Below are 16,925 nucleotides of genomic sequence, written 5' to 3'. Positions count from 1 at the left end.
GGAAAGCCTTCCCAGAAGAGTGGAGGCTGTTATAGCAGCAATATTCCAACATCTAGTGGAAAGCCTTCCCAGAAGAGTGGAGGCTGTTATAGCAGCAATGTTCCAACATCTAGTGGAAAGCCTTCCCAGAAGAGTGGAGGCTGTTATAGCAGCAATATTCCAACATCTAGTGGAAAGCCTTCCCAGAAGAGTGAAGGCTGTTATAGCAGCAATGTTCCAACATCTAGTGGAAAGCCTTCCCAGAAGAGTGGAGGCTGTTATAGCAGCAATGGGGGGAAAACAGCTCCATATTAATGCCAATGATTTTGTAATGAGATGTTCCATCCTTTTGGACATGTGTTTTGGAAGGGCTGGTCTCAATCCACCGCATCCTCGTTCGTCAGCCTTCCTTCCGTACCTGCGGTGGAAAATGGAAGAGCTTCAAGGCTGTTAGTCCGACCAGGAGACTCCTGGGAAACGTCTATAACGTCTGAAAGGTCTCCCCTACAGACTAATGTGACCCTCCTATAGAAAGGGGAGACTCTCACGAACACGATGGGTGTTCTCATCTGAAGGTAACCTGGTAACCTTTCAAAATTAAAAACCTGAAGGTAACCTTTAAAAATGATCATTGTAGTTTTATACACCCCAAAAGGGGTTCAAATGTAGAAAAACATTTAGTTCCTGATCTTTCTTATATCTCATAGACAGAGGACACCTCAAAACCTTATTCCTTAAGATAGTAAAAACAAAACAAATAAAACGCTTTGCATTTCTCTGGGCTATAGCAGTAAAGGCCAAATGCAGTATTTTATTAAATAATTTAATTATATTTGTTTTTACCTTACCTACAGGGGTAGTAGACTTCTAAATGAAATAATTCAATGATCCATTGTTCCCTCTTAAAACAATTCCACATGTCCGCTTCGTAGAACCTGCTGAAGACTCACATGCTGGTCTGTGATTCATTAAACTAGATTGGCAGTTTCATGTCACTATACTGTATTTCAGTTTCCTTCTCCAAGTCTCTAGAACACAATGTCAGTCATTCAGTCGGTCAGTCTCCACATTGAGACACCACCATTAACAACAACCTTAGGGAGGAGACCGACCAGGAAAAGTTAAAGAGATATTTATTTTTTTAGATATGCATTTTACACACATTGTAAAAGGAAATTAGCAAACTAATATACAGATACCGTTAAATGCCATTCTAGCCTGGTCCCAGATCTGTGTGTGTCCTCTGTCCATCTCCTTTGGTCATTACCACATCGAACACAGAGCTGGGGACAGGATAATGTCATTCTGCACAAATTAGAAAATCTAACTGGCACTAGTGTTTAAAGTATAGGAAAGGAAATTGTCAGTGCAGAGAATTAAACCAACAGGAAATGGACAGTGTAGAGAATTAAACCAACAGGAAATGGACAGTGCAGAGAATTAATCCAACAGGAAATGGACAGTGCAGAGAATTAAACCAACAGGAAATGGACAGTGCAGAGAATTAAACCAACAGGAAATGGACAGTGCTGAGAATTAAACCAACAGGAAATGGACAGTGCAGAGAATTAAACCAACAGGAAATGGACAGTGCAGAGAATTAAACCAACAGGAAATGGACAGTGCAGAGAATTAAACCAACAGGAAATGGACAGTGCAGAGAATTAAACCAACAGGAAATGGACAGTGCAGAGAATTAAACCAACAGGAAATGGACAGTGCAGAGAATTAAACCAACAGGAAATGGACAGTGCAGAGAATTAAACCAACAGGAAATGGACAGCGCAGAGAATTAAACCAACAGGAAATGGACAGTGCAGAGAATTAATCAGGGAATAAACACAGACAACGTGTGTGAGGGGAGGAGAGGCAGCAGCATTTAAATCAGTCCAGAGATGACATCATTCAGCCACACGTCTTCACAGACCGGCAGGAGACGCGGACCAGACGCCCTGCCGTCCTGATGGCACACTACTCTCTAGATAGCACACTACCTGTGCACTGTGTCGGGGAACAGACTTCCATTTGGGACACAGACAGGAATAGAGGGGGGGGCACTGATGATATCCCCGTACATACACTCTGAGCATTGCAGTACATTTATGTAACCAGTCTGGTTAACAGCAGGAGACTCTGGCCTCCTGTTATTTGCGTAGCATTTGTAAAGCGTATTAGACAACAACAAACAACAACAGAAAAGCAGTCTGTATATATTCCTGTGTTTATTTTGACATGTTTAACCACATGGTGTAGACATGCTGCACCAGGCGGAGTCTGGGGGATGACAAAACAGACGTCGTCAAGGGTTACCAGGAACAAGAGTTCTCAAGAGCCTGAGTGGTGTCTTTGGTAGGCAATTGAACAAGACGTGTAAGTCTACCACAGAATTATGAAGCCCTACTCGTCCAGTATCTCTCCTGGCACGGTCAAGAGAGACCGTCTGAAACCTGTTGGTTTGGCTTTTTAAAGTCTCGAAGAGGTGGAGAGATGCAGACGATCAGAAAGAGGAAAAACAGCTTTTCCTTTTCAAAAGGCACAATGAGTAATAACCAACTTATATAAACCCTGGATTGCTGATGTTATGTATTGGCCATTGAGATGCTTTGAAGCCACCGGTCGGCCATATTGGCTCTCTCCATTAGGGGATGGATTACTGATGTTATGTATTGGCCATTGAGATGCTTTGAAGCCACCGGTCGGCCATATTGGCTCTCTCCATTAGGGGATGGATTACTGATGTTATGTGTTGGCCATTGAGATGCTTTGAAGCCACCGGTCGGCCATATTGGCTCTCTCCATTAGGGGATGGATTACTGATGTTATGTATTGGCCATTGAGATGCTTTGAAGCCACCGGTCGGCCATATTGGCTCTCTCCATTAGGGGATGGATTACTGATGTTACGTGTTGGCCATTGAGATGCTTTGAAGCCACCGGTCGGCCATATTGGCTCTCCCCAGTAGGGGATGGATTACTGATGTTATGTGTTGGCCATTGAGATGCTTTGAAGCCACCGGTCGGCCATATTGGCTCTCTCCATTAGGGGATGGATTACTGATGTTATGTATTGGCCATTGAGATGCTTTGAAGCCACCAGTCGGCCATATTGGCTCTCTCCATTAGGAGCAGGCCTCCATAGGAATGAATGGAATTCTACAGTGTTTCAATCAAATGTTTCAAGGATAACATTACATGTATTTAAGTATTTTTTTTATGTTTTAGTGGGGACAGTAACATTAATCTAAAAAGGAAAATGTTATATATTCTTTTATTTGTACGTTTAGCTCACATAATATAATGTAAAAGTATTGAGGTGTCTGTAATGGAATACATGTTGTTAAAACCAGTTAATACATTTCTTTAGCTTCCAAAACATTTCTTTACAATGGAGGGGGGAGAGCCAAGATGAAGGCACGGTGGCTTCAACACAGCGCCCCCTGTCAGTCATCTAGTGTATATATAAACCATTGGTTATAACAGATATTAAAGTTATCTTATAATGTGAGGTGAAAAGCTTCTCCAGCCTGAAAAAAAAAGCACAATTTTATTTTACTGACGGTTGAAAAATATTTGTTAAACAATTTCAAGGAAGTGACTCTCTCATTGGTGGGTTGTGGCTATTATAATTAACCCTCGGCGTGATTCATCCATCTTCGGGATGTTTAAACCATGGCCTTCCAGAGACCCAGCTCTACTTCTACCTAGCAACAGTACTCTGCTCCAGTACTTTGTCCCTCTCAGCTAGCCGTAGATAAACTACTACCAGGCTTTTTAAATTCCTTCCAGCGGACTAGTATCGAATTATAATAAGTACAAATCATCACTTAACAGAAGTGGCTTAATTATAAACTCATTTTAAAACTGAAAAGAAGACTGAGGAAAGTATTGCCTGGTTCATATTAAAGTTCAACTTGGCGTTTTGAGAGCTTGAAGGCTCCTGAACGTTGCGTCCTGATCCCCAGCTTGACTGACAGTCCGCCCGGAGGTCAGAGACGGGTCTCTTTCACTCCTGCTTGTGAGGAGGGACAGCAGCCAGTCGGAAACACTGCAATAGGGGGTCACATGACAGGAAACAACAGCCTTCACCTTGCTGTTATTGAAACAAGTCCTACTGACTGAGGTTTCTCCACTGCTTCATTTCAACACTTCTGGACGACAGAAAATGTCCATTCAAAGCTTTTGTCTTCTGGGGAAGAAAGAAACCAAAATAATTCTGTGAAACCAAAGACGGTTGTTTTGAGGTCAGATGTCAGTCTGAATACAGGAGGTCTGGAGCAGGCTGGAGGGACGGGCCTGCAGGTTGTTGTTGTTCTCCTGCAGCAGCTGTCCGACGGAAAGGGCTCCTCCTGTAATACAGTCCCAATCTGCCTTCGCAGGACACACCCGGTTGATGTTTTCCTCTGCTATCAGACACAGAGGGGAGACGGACACCTCGGGACAGGGCGAGGAGACCGGGGAGTGAGGCTGGGAGAGGACACCCCGGGGGGAGGGTAACGCCTCCAGCCGGTCTCCCTCCACTTCAGGCAGAGGGCTGACTGTGAAGAAGCGGCTGTGGTAGTCAGACGAGGATCCGTGGCTGCAGGACGTCTTCGTGATCTCCAGGTCAGAGCCGCCGCTGAACTCTGACAAGTGGGAGGAGTGAGAGTCGGCGACGGACGGCAGAGAGCCGCCGAGGGAGGGAGAGTCAAACTCGGAGGAGTGGGTGCTCTGCTGCTCAAGGAGACGAGCATCCATATCCTCCCTCGTCTCCTGGATCTTACAGCCTCCTCCCTTCTTCAGCTTGCTTTTACTCTTCTTCCCCGAGGAAGAGGAGGACTTGGCGGTGCCATCCTGGTCCTCCGAGGGGCATCCAGAGTGGCAGGACCAGCCACAGCGCCCAGCGTCTCTCCCATCATCCATAGTGTGGTCGTGCAGTTGACCAGCAGACTTACCCGGCTCTATGTCCACCTGCACCTCCATACTGGTCCCGTCTCTACACAAAACACCACCAGACAGAAAGGAAGACTCAAGTGGAACACACGTCTACAGGAGAGACACAACAAGTCCTCTGTGGAGATATCATTGGAATGTTACTGTTTCTAAAAGACACGGCCCTGACCTGTAGTTGAGAAGGGATCCAGCCATTGCTTTGGTGCTGGCGTTGTCACTGATTGTTCCCAAGCTGAAGGTGGCCGACTCTCCACTCAGACTACACCTCTCCTTCTGAACATCAGCCTGGACCTCCAACCTGGAGCAGGGGGGGACAGGGGGGAACAGGGGGAGGGGAGAGGAGAGGGGAGAGGAGAGGGGGGAGGGGAGAGGACAGGGGGGAGGGGAGAGGACAGGGGGGAGGGGAGAGGACAGGGATCAGACCGTGTGAATTTTTCCAGTCACGATACACACAATACAATGTGCACACAGCCACCTGACAGTGAGGTTGGCATCCTGTCCTGTCTCTCATTAGCCGACCCCAACGCTGACCCGTTGAGGAAGCCGACCCCAACGCTGACCCGTTGAGGAAGCCGACCCCAACGCTGACCCGTTGAGGAAGCCGACCCCAACGCTGACCCGTTGAGGAAGCCGACCCCAACGCTGACCCGTTGAGGTCGTTGATCGGGTCTTGGAATACCCTCCAAGCCAACCTAAAGCACCAGGACCGGGGGTCACTAGGAGTTCAAACCACCTACAGACGAACAGGTTGTTGAGATGTAGTTGTTTCTGGTTGTCACCTGATGTCACTAGTCCACGCCATGGTAAGAAAGCGTGACGCGTACTTGCTCTTTCTGATACTGTAATGGGCCTGTGATTAATTGCCCTACTGATGCTCTAGGGTGGCAGGTAGCCTAGCGGTTTGAGACAGAGGTCACTGGTTCAAATCCCAGAGACAAAGTGAAAAATATGTCCATGTGCCCTTGAGCAAGGCATGTAACCCTACAACACATTACACTGGACCTATCACACTACTATGACTGACCCTGTACAACAACACCTATCATACTACTATGACTGACCCTGTACAACAACACCTATCACACTACTGGGACTGACCCTGTACAACAACACCTATCACACTACTATGACTGACCCTGTACAACAACACCTATCACACTACTGGGACTGACCCTGTACAACAACACCTATCATACTACTATGTCGGACCCTGTACAACAACACCTATCATACTACTGGGACTGACCCTGTAAAACAACACCTATCACACTACTATGACTGACCCTGTAAAACAACACCTATCACACTACTATGACTGACCCTGTACAACAACACCTATCATACTACTATGACTGACCCTGTACAACAACACCTATCACACTACTGGGACTGACCCTGTACAACAACACCTATCACACTACTATGACTGACCCTGTACAACAACACCTATCACACTACTGGGACTGACCCTGTACAACAACACCTATCACACTACTATGACTGACTCTGTACAACAACACCTATCACACTACTGGGACTGACCCTGTACAACAACACCTATCATACTACTATGTCGGACCCTGTACAACAACACCTATCATACTACTATGACTGACCCTGTACACCAACACCTATCACACTACTATGACTGACCCTGTACAACAACACCTATCATACTACTATGACCCTGTAAAACAACACCTATCATACTACTATGACTGACCCTGTACAACAACACCTATCATACTACTATGACTGACCCTGTACAACAACACCTATCACACTACTATGACTGACCCTGTACAACAACACCTATCATACTACTGGGACTGACCCTGTACAACAACACCTATCACACTACTGACCCTGTAAAACAACACCTGGGACTGACCCTGTAAAACAACACCTATCATACTACTATGACTGACCCTGTAAAACAACACCTATCACACTACTGGGACTGACCCTGTACAACAACACCTATCAAACTACTGGGACTGACCCTGTAAAACAACACCTATCACACTACTGGGACTGACCCTGTACAACAACACCTGGGACTGACCCTGTACAACAACACCTATCAAACTACTATGACTGACCCTGTAAAACAACACCTATCACACTACTGGGACTGACCCTGTAAAACAACACCTATCACACTACTGGGACTGACCCTGTACAACAACACCTGGGACTGACCCTGTACAACAACACCTATCAAACTACTATGACTGACCCTGTAAAACAACACCTATCACACTACTGGGACTGACCCTGTAAAACAACACCTATCACACTACTGGGACTGACCCTGTAAAACAACACCTATCATACTACTATGACTGACCCTGTACAACAACACCTATCACACTACTGGGACTGACCCTGTACAACAACACCTATCACACTACTATGACTGACCCTGTACAACAACACCTATCACACTACTGGGACTGACCCTGTACAACAACACCTATCATACTACTATGTCGGACCCTGTACAACAACACCTATCATACTACTGGGACTGACCCTGTACAACAACACCTATCACACTACTGGGACTGACCCTGTACAACAACACCTATCATACTACTATGACTGACCCTGTACAACAACACCTATCACACTACTATGACTGACCCTGTACAACAACACCTATCATACTACTATGACTGACCCTGTACACCAACACCTATCACACTACTATGACTGACCCTGTACAACAACACCTATCATACTACTATGACCCTGTAAAACAACACCTATCATACTACTATGACTGACCCTGTACAACAACACCTATCATACTACTATGACTGACCCTGTACAACAACACCTATCACACTACTATGACTGACCCTGTACAACAACACCTATCATACTACTATGACTGACCCTGTAAAACAACACCTATCACACTACTATGACTGACCCTGTAAAACAACACCTATCATACTACTATGACTGACCCTGTAAAACAACACCTGGGACTGACCCTGTAAAACAACACCTATCATACTACTATGACTGACCCTGTAAAACAACACCTATCACACTACTGGGACTGACCCTGTAAAACAACACCTATCACACTACTATGACTGACCCTGTAAAACAACACCTACCATACTACTATGACTGACCCTGTAAAACAACACCTATCATACTACTGGGACTGACCCTGTACAACAACACCTATCACACTACTGACCCTGTAAAACAACACCTGGGACTGACCCTGTAAAACAACACCTATCATACTACTATGACTGACCCTGTAAAACAACACCTATCACACTACTGGGACTGACCCTGTAAAACAACACCTATCATACTACTGGGACTGACCCTGTACAACAACACCTATCAAACTACTATGACTGACCCTGTAAAACAACACCTATCACACTACTGGGACTGACCCTGTAAAACAACACCTATCACACTACTGGGACTGACCCTGTACAACAACACCTGGGACTGACCCTGTACAACAACACCTATCAAACTACTATGACTGACCCTGTAAAACAACACCTATCACACTACTGGGACTGACCCTGTAAAACAACACCTATCACACTACTGGGACTGACCCTGTAAAACAACACCTATCATACTACTGGGACTGACCCTGTAAAACACCACCTATCATACTACTATGACTGACCCTGTACAACAACACCTATCACACTACTATGACTGACCCTGTACAACAACACCTATCATACTACTATGACTGACCCTGTACAACAACACCTATCACACTACTATGACTGACCCTGTAAAACAACACCTATCACACTACTGGGACTGACCCTGTACAACAACACCTATCACACTACTGGGACTGACCCTGTAAAACAACACCTATCATACTACTGGGACTGACCCTGTAAAACAACACCTATCACACTACTGGGACTGACCCTGTAAAACAACACCTATCACACTACTGGGACTGACCCTGTACAACAACACCTATCACACTACTGGGACTGACCCTGTAAAACAACACCTATCACACTACTGGGACTGACCCTGTAAAACAACACCTATCATACTACTATGACTGACCCTGTAAAACAACACCTGGGACTGACCCTGTAAAACAACACCTATCATACTACTATGACTGACCCTGTAAAACAACACCTATCACACTACTATGACTGACCCTGTACAACAACACATATCACACTACTGGGACTGACCATGTACAACAACACCTATCATACTACTATGACTGACCCTGTAAAACAACACCTATCATACTACTATGACTGACCCTGTAAAACAACACCTATCACACTACTGGGACTGACCCTGTAAAACAACACCTATCATACTACTATGACCCTGTAAAACAACACCTATCATACTACTATGACCCTGTACAACAACACCTATCACACTACTATGACTGACCCTGTAAAACAACACCTATCACACTACTATGACTGACCCTGTAAAACAACACCTATCACACTACTGGGACTGACCCTGTAAAACAACACCTATCACACTACTATGACTGACCCTGTAAAACAACACCTATCACACTACTGGGACTGACCCTGTACAACAACACCTATCACACTACTGGGACTGACCCTGTAAAACAACACCTGGGACTGACCCTGTAAAACAACCCCTATCACACTACTGGGATTGACCCTGTAAAACAACACATTACACTACTGGGACTGACCCTGTAAAACAACACATTACACTACTGGGACTGACCCTGTACAACAACACATTACACTACTATGACTGACCCTGTAAAACACCACCTATCACACTACTATGACTGACCCTGTACAACAACACCTATCACACTACTGGGACTGACCATGTACAACAACACCTATCATACTACTATGACTGACCCTGTAAAACAACACCTATCATACTACTATGACTGACCCTGTAAAACAACACCTATCACACTACTGGGACTGACCCTGTAAAACAACACCTATCACACTACTGGGACTGACCCTGTACAACAACACCTATCACACCACTGGGACTGACCCTGTACAACAACACATTACACTACTGGGACTGACCCTGTAAAACACCACCTATCACACTACTGGGACTGACCCTGTAAAACAACACCTATCACACTACTGGGACTGACCCTGTAAAACAACACCTATCACACTACTGGGACTGACCCTGTACAACAGCACCTATCACACTACTGGGACTGACCCTGTACAACAACACATTACACTACTGGGAATGACCCTGTAAAACACCACCTATCACACTACTGGGACTGACCCTGTAAAACAACACCTATCACACTACTGGGACTGACCCTGTACAACAACACCTATCACACTACTGGGACTGACCCTGTACAACAACACCTATCACACTACTGGGACTGACCCTGTAAAACAACACCTATCACACTACTGGGACTGACCCTGTACAACAACACCTATCATACTACTATGACTGACCCTGTAAAACAACACCTATCATACTACTATGACTGACCCTGTAAAACAACACCTATCACACTACTATGACTGACCCTGTAAAACAACACCTATCACACTACTGGGACTGACCCTGTAAAACAACACCTATCACACTACTATGACTGACCCTGTAAAACAACACCTATCACACTACTGGGACTGACCCTGTAAAACAACACCTATCACACTACTGGGACTGACCCTGTAAAACAACACCTATCACACTACTGGGACTGACCCTGTACAACAACACATTACACTACTGACCCTGTAAAACAACACCTATCACACTACTGGGACTGTAAAACAACACCTATCATATACTATGACTGACCCTGTAAAACAACACCTATCACACTACTGGGACTGACCCTGTAAAACAACACCTATCACACTACTGGGACTGACCCTGTAAAACAACACCTATCACACTACTGGGACTGACCCTGTAAAACAACACATTACACTACTGGGACTGACCCTGTAAAACACCACCTATCACACTACTATGACTGACCCTATAAAACTACACCTATCACACTACTATGACTGACCCTGTAAAACAACACCTATCATACTACTATGACTGACCCTGTAAAACAACACCTATCACACTACTGGGACTGACCCTGTAAAATAACACATTACACTACTGGGACTGACCCTGTACAACAACACATTACACTACTATGACTGACCCTGTAAAACAACACCTATCATACTACTATGACTGACCCTGTAAAACAACACCTATCACACTACTGGGACTGACCCTGTAAAACAACACCTATCACACTACTGGGACTGACCCTGTACAACAACACCTATCACACCACTGGGACTGACCCTGTACAACAACACATTACACTACTGGGACTGACCCTGTAAAACACCACCTATCACACTACTGGGACTGACCCTGTAAAACAACACCTATCATACTACTGGGACTGACCCTGTACAACAACACCTATCACACTACTGGGACTGACCCTGTAAAACAACACCTATCACACTACTGGGACTGACCCTGTAAAACAACACCTATCATACTACTATAACTGACCCTGTAAAACAACACCTATCATACTACTATGACTGACCCTGTAAAACAACACCTATCACACTACTGGGACTGACTCTGTAAAACAACACCTATCACACTACTGGGACTGACCCTGTACAACAACACCTATCACACTACTGGGACTGACCCTGTAAAACAACACCTATCACACTACTGGGACTGACCCTGTAAAACAACACCTATCACACTACTGGGACTGACCCTGTAAAACAACACCTATCACACTACTGGGACTGACCCTGTAAAACAACACCTATCACACTATTGGGACTGACCCTGTAAAACAACACCTATCACACTACTGGGACTGACCCTGTAAAACAACACCTATCACACTACTGGGACTGACCCTGTACAACAACACCTATCATACTACTATGAATGACCCTGTAAAACAACACCTATCATACTACTATGACTGACCCTGTAAAACAACACCTATCACACTACTATGACTGACCCTGTACAACAACACCTATCATACTACTATGACTGACCCTGTAAAACAACACCTATCATACTACTATGACTGACCCTGTACAACAACACCTATCACACTACTATGACTGACCCTGTACAACAACACCTATCATACTACTATGACTGACCCTGTAAAACAACACCTATCACACTACTATGACTGACCCTGTAAAACAACACCTATCACACTACTGGGACTGACCCTGTAAAACAACACCTATCACACTACTGGGACTGACCCTGTACAACTACACCTATCACACTACTGGGACTGACCCTGTAAAACAACACCTATCACACTACTGGGACTGACCCTGTACAACAACACATTACACTACTGACCCTGTAAAACAACACCTATCACACTACTGGGACTGTAAAACAACACCTATCATACTACTATGACTGACCCTGTAAAACAACACCTATCACACTACTGGGACTGACCCTGTACAACAACACCTATCATACTACTATGACTGACCCTGTAAAACAACACCTATCACACTACTATGACTGACCCTGTAAAACAACACCTATCACACTACTGGGACTGACCCTGTAAAACAACACCTATCACACTACTGGGACTGACCCTGTAAAACAACACCTATCACACTACTGGGACTGACCCTGTAAAACAACACCTATCACACTACTGGGACTGACCCTATAAAACAACACCTATCACACTACTATGACTGACCCTGTAAAACAACACCTATCACACTACTGGGACTGACCCTGTACAACAACACCTATCACACTACTGGGACTGACCCTGTAAAACAACACCTATCACACTACTGGGACTGACCCTGTAAAACAACACCTATCACACTACTGGGACTGACCCTGTACAACAGCACCTATCACACCACTGGGACTGACCCTGTACAACAACACATTACACTACTGGGACTGACCCTGTAAAACACCACCTATCACACCACTGGGACTGACCCTGTACAACAACACATTACACTACTGGGAATGACCCTGTAAAACACCACCTATCACACTACTGGGACTGACCCTGTAAAACAACACCTATCACACTACTGGGACTGACCCTGTACAACAACACCTATCACACTACTGGGACTGACCCTGTACAACAACACCTATCACACTACTGGGACTGACCCTGTACAACAACACCTATCATACTACTATGACTGAACCTGTACAACAACACCTATCACACTACTGGGACTGACCCTGTAAAACAACACCTATCACACTACTGGGACTGACCCTGTAAAACAACACCTATCACACTACTGGGACTGACCCTGTACAACAACACCTATCATACTACTATGACTGACCCTGTAAAACAACACCTATCATACTACTATGACTGACCCTGTAAAACAACACCTATCATACTACTATGACTGACCCTGTAAAACAACACCTATCACACTACTATGACTGACCCTGTAAAACAACACCTATCACACTACTGGGACTGACCCTGTAAAACAACACCTATCACACTACTATGACTGACCCTGTAAAACAACACCTATCACACTACTGGGACTGACCCTGTAAAACAACACCTATCACACTACTGGGACTGACCCTGTAAAACACCACCTATCACACTACTGGGACTGACCCTGTAAAACAACACCTATCATACTACTGGGACTGACCCTGTACAACAACACCTATCACACTACTGGGACTGACCCTGTAAAACAACACCTATCACACTACTGGGACTGACCCTGTAAAACAACACCTATCATACTACTGGGACTGACCCTGTACAACAACACCTATCACACTACTGGGACTGACCCTGTAAAACAACACCTATCACACTACTGTAAAACAACACCTATCACACTACTGGGACTGACCCTGTAAAACAACACCTATCACACTACTGGGACTGACCCTGTAAAACAACACCTATCACACTACTGGGACTGACCCTGTACAACAACACCTATCATACTACTATAACTGACCCTGTAAAACAACACCTATCATACTACTATGACTGACCCTGTAAAACAACACCTATCACACTACTGGGACTGACTCTGTAAAACAACACCTATCACACTACTGGGACTGACCCTGTACAACAACACCTATCACACTACTGGGACTGACCCTGTAAAACAACACCTATCACACTACTGGGACTGACCCTGTAAAACAACACCTATCACACTACTGGGACTGACCCTGTAAAACAACACCTATCACACTACTGGGACTGACCCTGTACAACAACACCTATCATACTACTATGACTGACCCTGTACAACAACACCTATCATACTACTATGACTGACCCTGTAAAACAACACCTATCATACTACTATGACTGACCCTGTAAAACAACACCTATCATACTACTATGACTGACCCTGTAAAACAACACCTATCACACTACTGGGACTGACCCTGTACAACAACACCTATCACACTACTGGGACTGACTCTGTACAACAACACCTATCATACTACTATGACTGACCCTGTAAAACAACACCTATCACACTACTGGGACTGACCCTGTAAAACAACACCTATCACACTACTGGGACTGACCCTGTACAACTACACCTATCACACTACTGGGACTGACCCTGTAAAACAACACCTATCACACTACTGGGACTGACCCTGTACAACAACACATTACACTACTGACCCTGTAAAACAACACCTATCACACTACTGGGACTGTAAAACAACACCTATCATACTACTATGACTGACCCTGTAAAACAACACCTATCACACTACTGGGACTGACCCTGTACAACAACACCTATCACACTACTGGGACTGACCCTGTACAACAACACCTATCATACTACTATGACTGACCCTGTAAAACAACACCTATCACACTACTATGACTGACCCTGTAAAACAACACCTATCACACTACTGGGACTGACCCTGTAAAACAACACCTATCACACTACTGGGACTGACCCTGTAAAACAACACCTATCACACTACTGGGACTGACCCTGTAAAACAACACCTATCACACTACTGGGACTGACCCTATAAAACAACACCTATCACACTACTATGACTGACCCTGTAAAACAACACCTATCACACTACTGGGACTGACCCTGTACAACAACACCTATCACACTACTGGGACTGACCCTGTAAAACAACACCTATCACACTACTGGGACTGACCCTGTACAACAGCACCTATCACACCACTGGGACTGACCCTGTACAACAACACATTACACTACTGGGACTGACCCTGTAAAACACCACCTATCACACCACTGGGACTGACCCTGTACAACAACACATTACACTACTGGGAATGACCCTGTAAAACACCACCTATCACACTACTGGGACTGACCCTGTAAAACAACACCTATCACACTACTGGGACTGACCCTGTACAACAACACCTATCACACTACTGGGACTGACCCTGTACAACACCACCTATCACACTACTGGGACTGACCCTGTAAAACAACACCTATCACACTACTGGGACTGACCCTGTACAACAACACCTATCACACTACTGGGACTGACCCTGTACAACAACACCTATCACACTACTGGGACTGACCCTGTACAACACCACCTATCACACTACTGGGACTGACCCTGTAAAACAACACCTATCATACTACTATGATTGACCCTGTAGAACAACACCTATTGTACTACTATGACTGACCCTGTAAAACAACACCTATCATACTACTATGACTGACCCTGTAAAACAACACCTATCACACTACTGGGACTGACCCTGTACAACAACACCTATCATACTACTATGACTGACCCTGTACAACAACACCTATCACACTACTATGACTGACCCTGTAAAACAACACCTATCACACTACTGGGACTGACCCTGTACAACAACACCTATCATACTACTATGACTGACCCTGTACAACAACACCTATCACACTACTATGACTGACCCTGTAAAACAACACCTATCATACTACTATGACTGACCCTGTAAAACAACACCTATCACACTACTATGACTGACCCTGTACAACAACACCTATCATACTACTATGACTGACCCTGTACAACAACACCTATCACACTACTGGGACTGACCCTGTAAAACAACACCTATCACACTACTGGGACTGACCCTGTACAACAACACCTATCACACTACTGGGACTGACCCTGTAAAACAACACCTATCACACTACTGGGACTGACCCTGTACAACAACACCTATCATACTACTATGACTGACCCTGTAAAACAACACCTATCACACTACTGGGACTGACCCTGTAAAACAACACCTGGGACTGACCCTGTAAAACAACACCTATCACACTACTATGACTGACCCTGTACAACAACACCTATCACACTACTGGGACTGACCCTGTAAAACAACACCTATCATACTACTGGGACTGACCCTGTACAACAACACCTATCACACTACTGGGACTGACCCTGTAAAACAACACCTATCACACTACTATGACTGACCCTGTACAACAACACCTATCACACTACTGGGACTGACCCTGTACAACAACACCTATCACACTACTATGACTGACCCTGTACAACAACACCTATCACACTACTATGACTGACCCTGTAAAACAACACCTATCACACTACTGGGACTGACCCTGTAAAACAACACCTATCACACTACTGGGACTGACCCTGTACAACAACACCTATCACACTACTGGGACTGACCCTGTACAACAACACCTATCACACTACTGGGACTGACCCTGTAAAACAACACCTATCACACTACTGGGACTGACCCTGTACAACAACACCTGGGACTGACCCTGTACAACAACACCTATCACACTACTGGGACTGACCCTGTACAACAACACCTATCACACTACTGGGACTGACCCTGTAAAACAACACCTACCACACTACTGGGACTGACCC

The 16,925-nt window shown here is 45.0% G+C and overlaps 1 protein-coding gene across 1 annotated transcript; it reads right to left on the bottom strand.

The window, feature by feature from the left end:
- Positions 1 to 1,095: 1,095 nt before the first annotated feature.
- On the bottom strand, positions 1,096 to 5,709 carry LOC135533136 (E3 ubiquitin-protein ligase RNF19A-like). Its single transcript, XM_064960544.1, has 4 exons — positions 5,687 to 5,709; positions 5,439 to 5,599; positions 5,077 to 5,233; positions 1,096 to 4,950 (listed from the first exon to the last, which is right to left on the bottom strand). Exons 1-4 carry the CDS (start codon positions 5,707 to 5,709, stop codon positions 4,221 to 4,223), a joined length of 1,071 nt encoding a protein of 356 aa, XP_064816616.1. The 3' UTR covers positions 1,096 to 4,220.
- Between the last annotated feature and the right edge of the window lie 11,216 nt (positions 5,710 to 16,925).

This window comes from Oncorhynchus masou, unplaced genomic scaffold (genome assembly GCF_036934945.1).
Source record: "Oncorhynchus masou masou isolate Uvic2021 unplaced genomic scaffold, UVic_Omas_1.1 unplaced_scaffold_2240, whole genome shotgun sequence".
NCBI lineage: Eukaryota > Metazoa > Chordata > Actinopteri > Salmoniformes > Salmonidae > Oncorhynchus > Oncorhynchus masou.
Note: the sequence above shows the minus strand (reverse complement) of the source record. Positions and strands in the feature narration are given on the sequence as shown.

Excerpts from the sequence above, each read along its gene's own strand:
- LOC135533136 (XM_064960544.1), bottom strand. The coding sequence starts at position 5,709 with ATGGCGTGGACTAGTGACATCAG. Across the intron at positions 5,600-5,686 it reads GCGTGGACTAGTGACATCAG|GTTGGCTTGGAGGGTATTCC; the intron begins GTGACAACCAGA and ends CTGGTGCTTTAG. Across the intron at positions 4,951-5,076 it reads GGATCCCTTCTCAACTACAG|AGACGGGACCAGTATGGAGG; the intron begins GTCAGGGCCGTG and ends TGTTTTGTGTAG.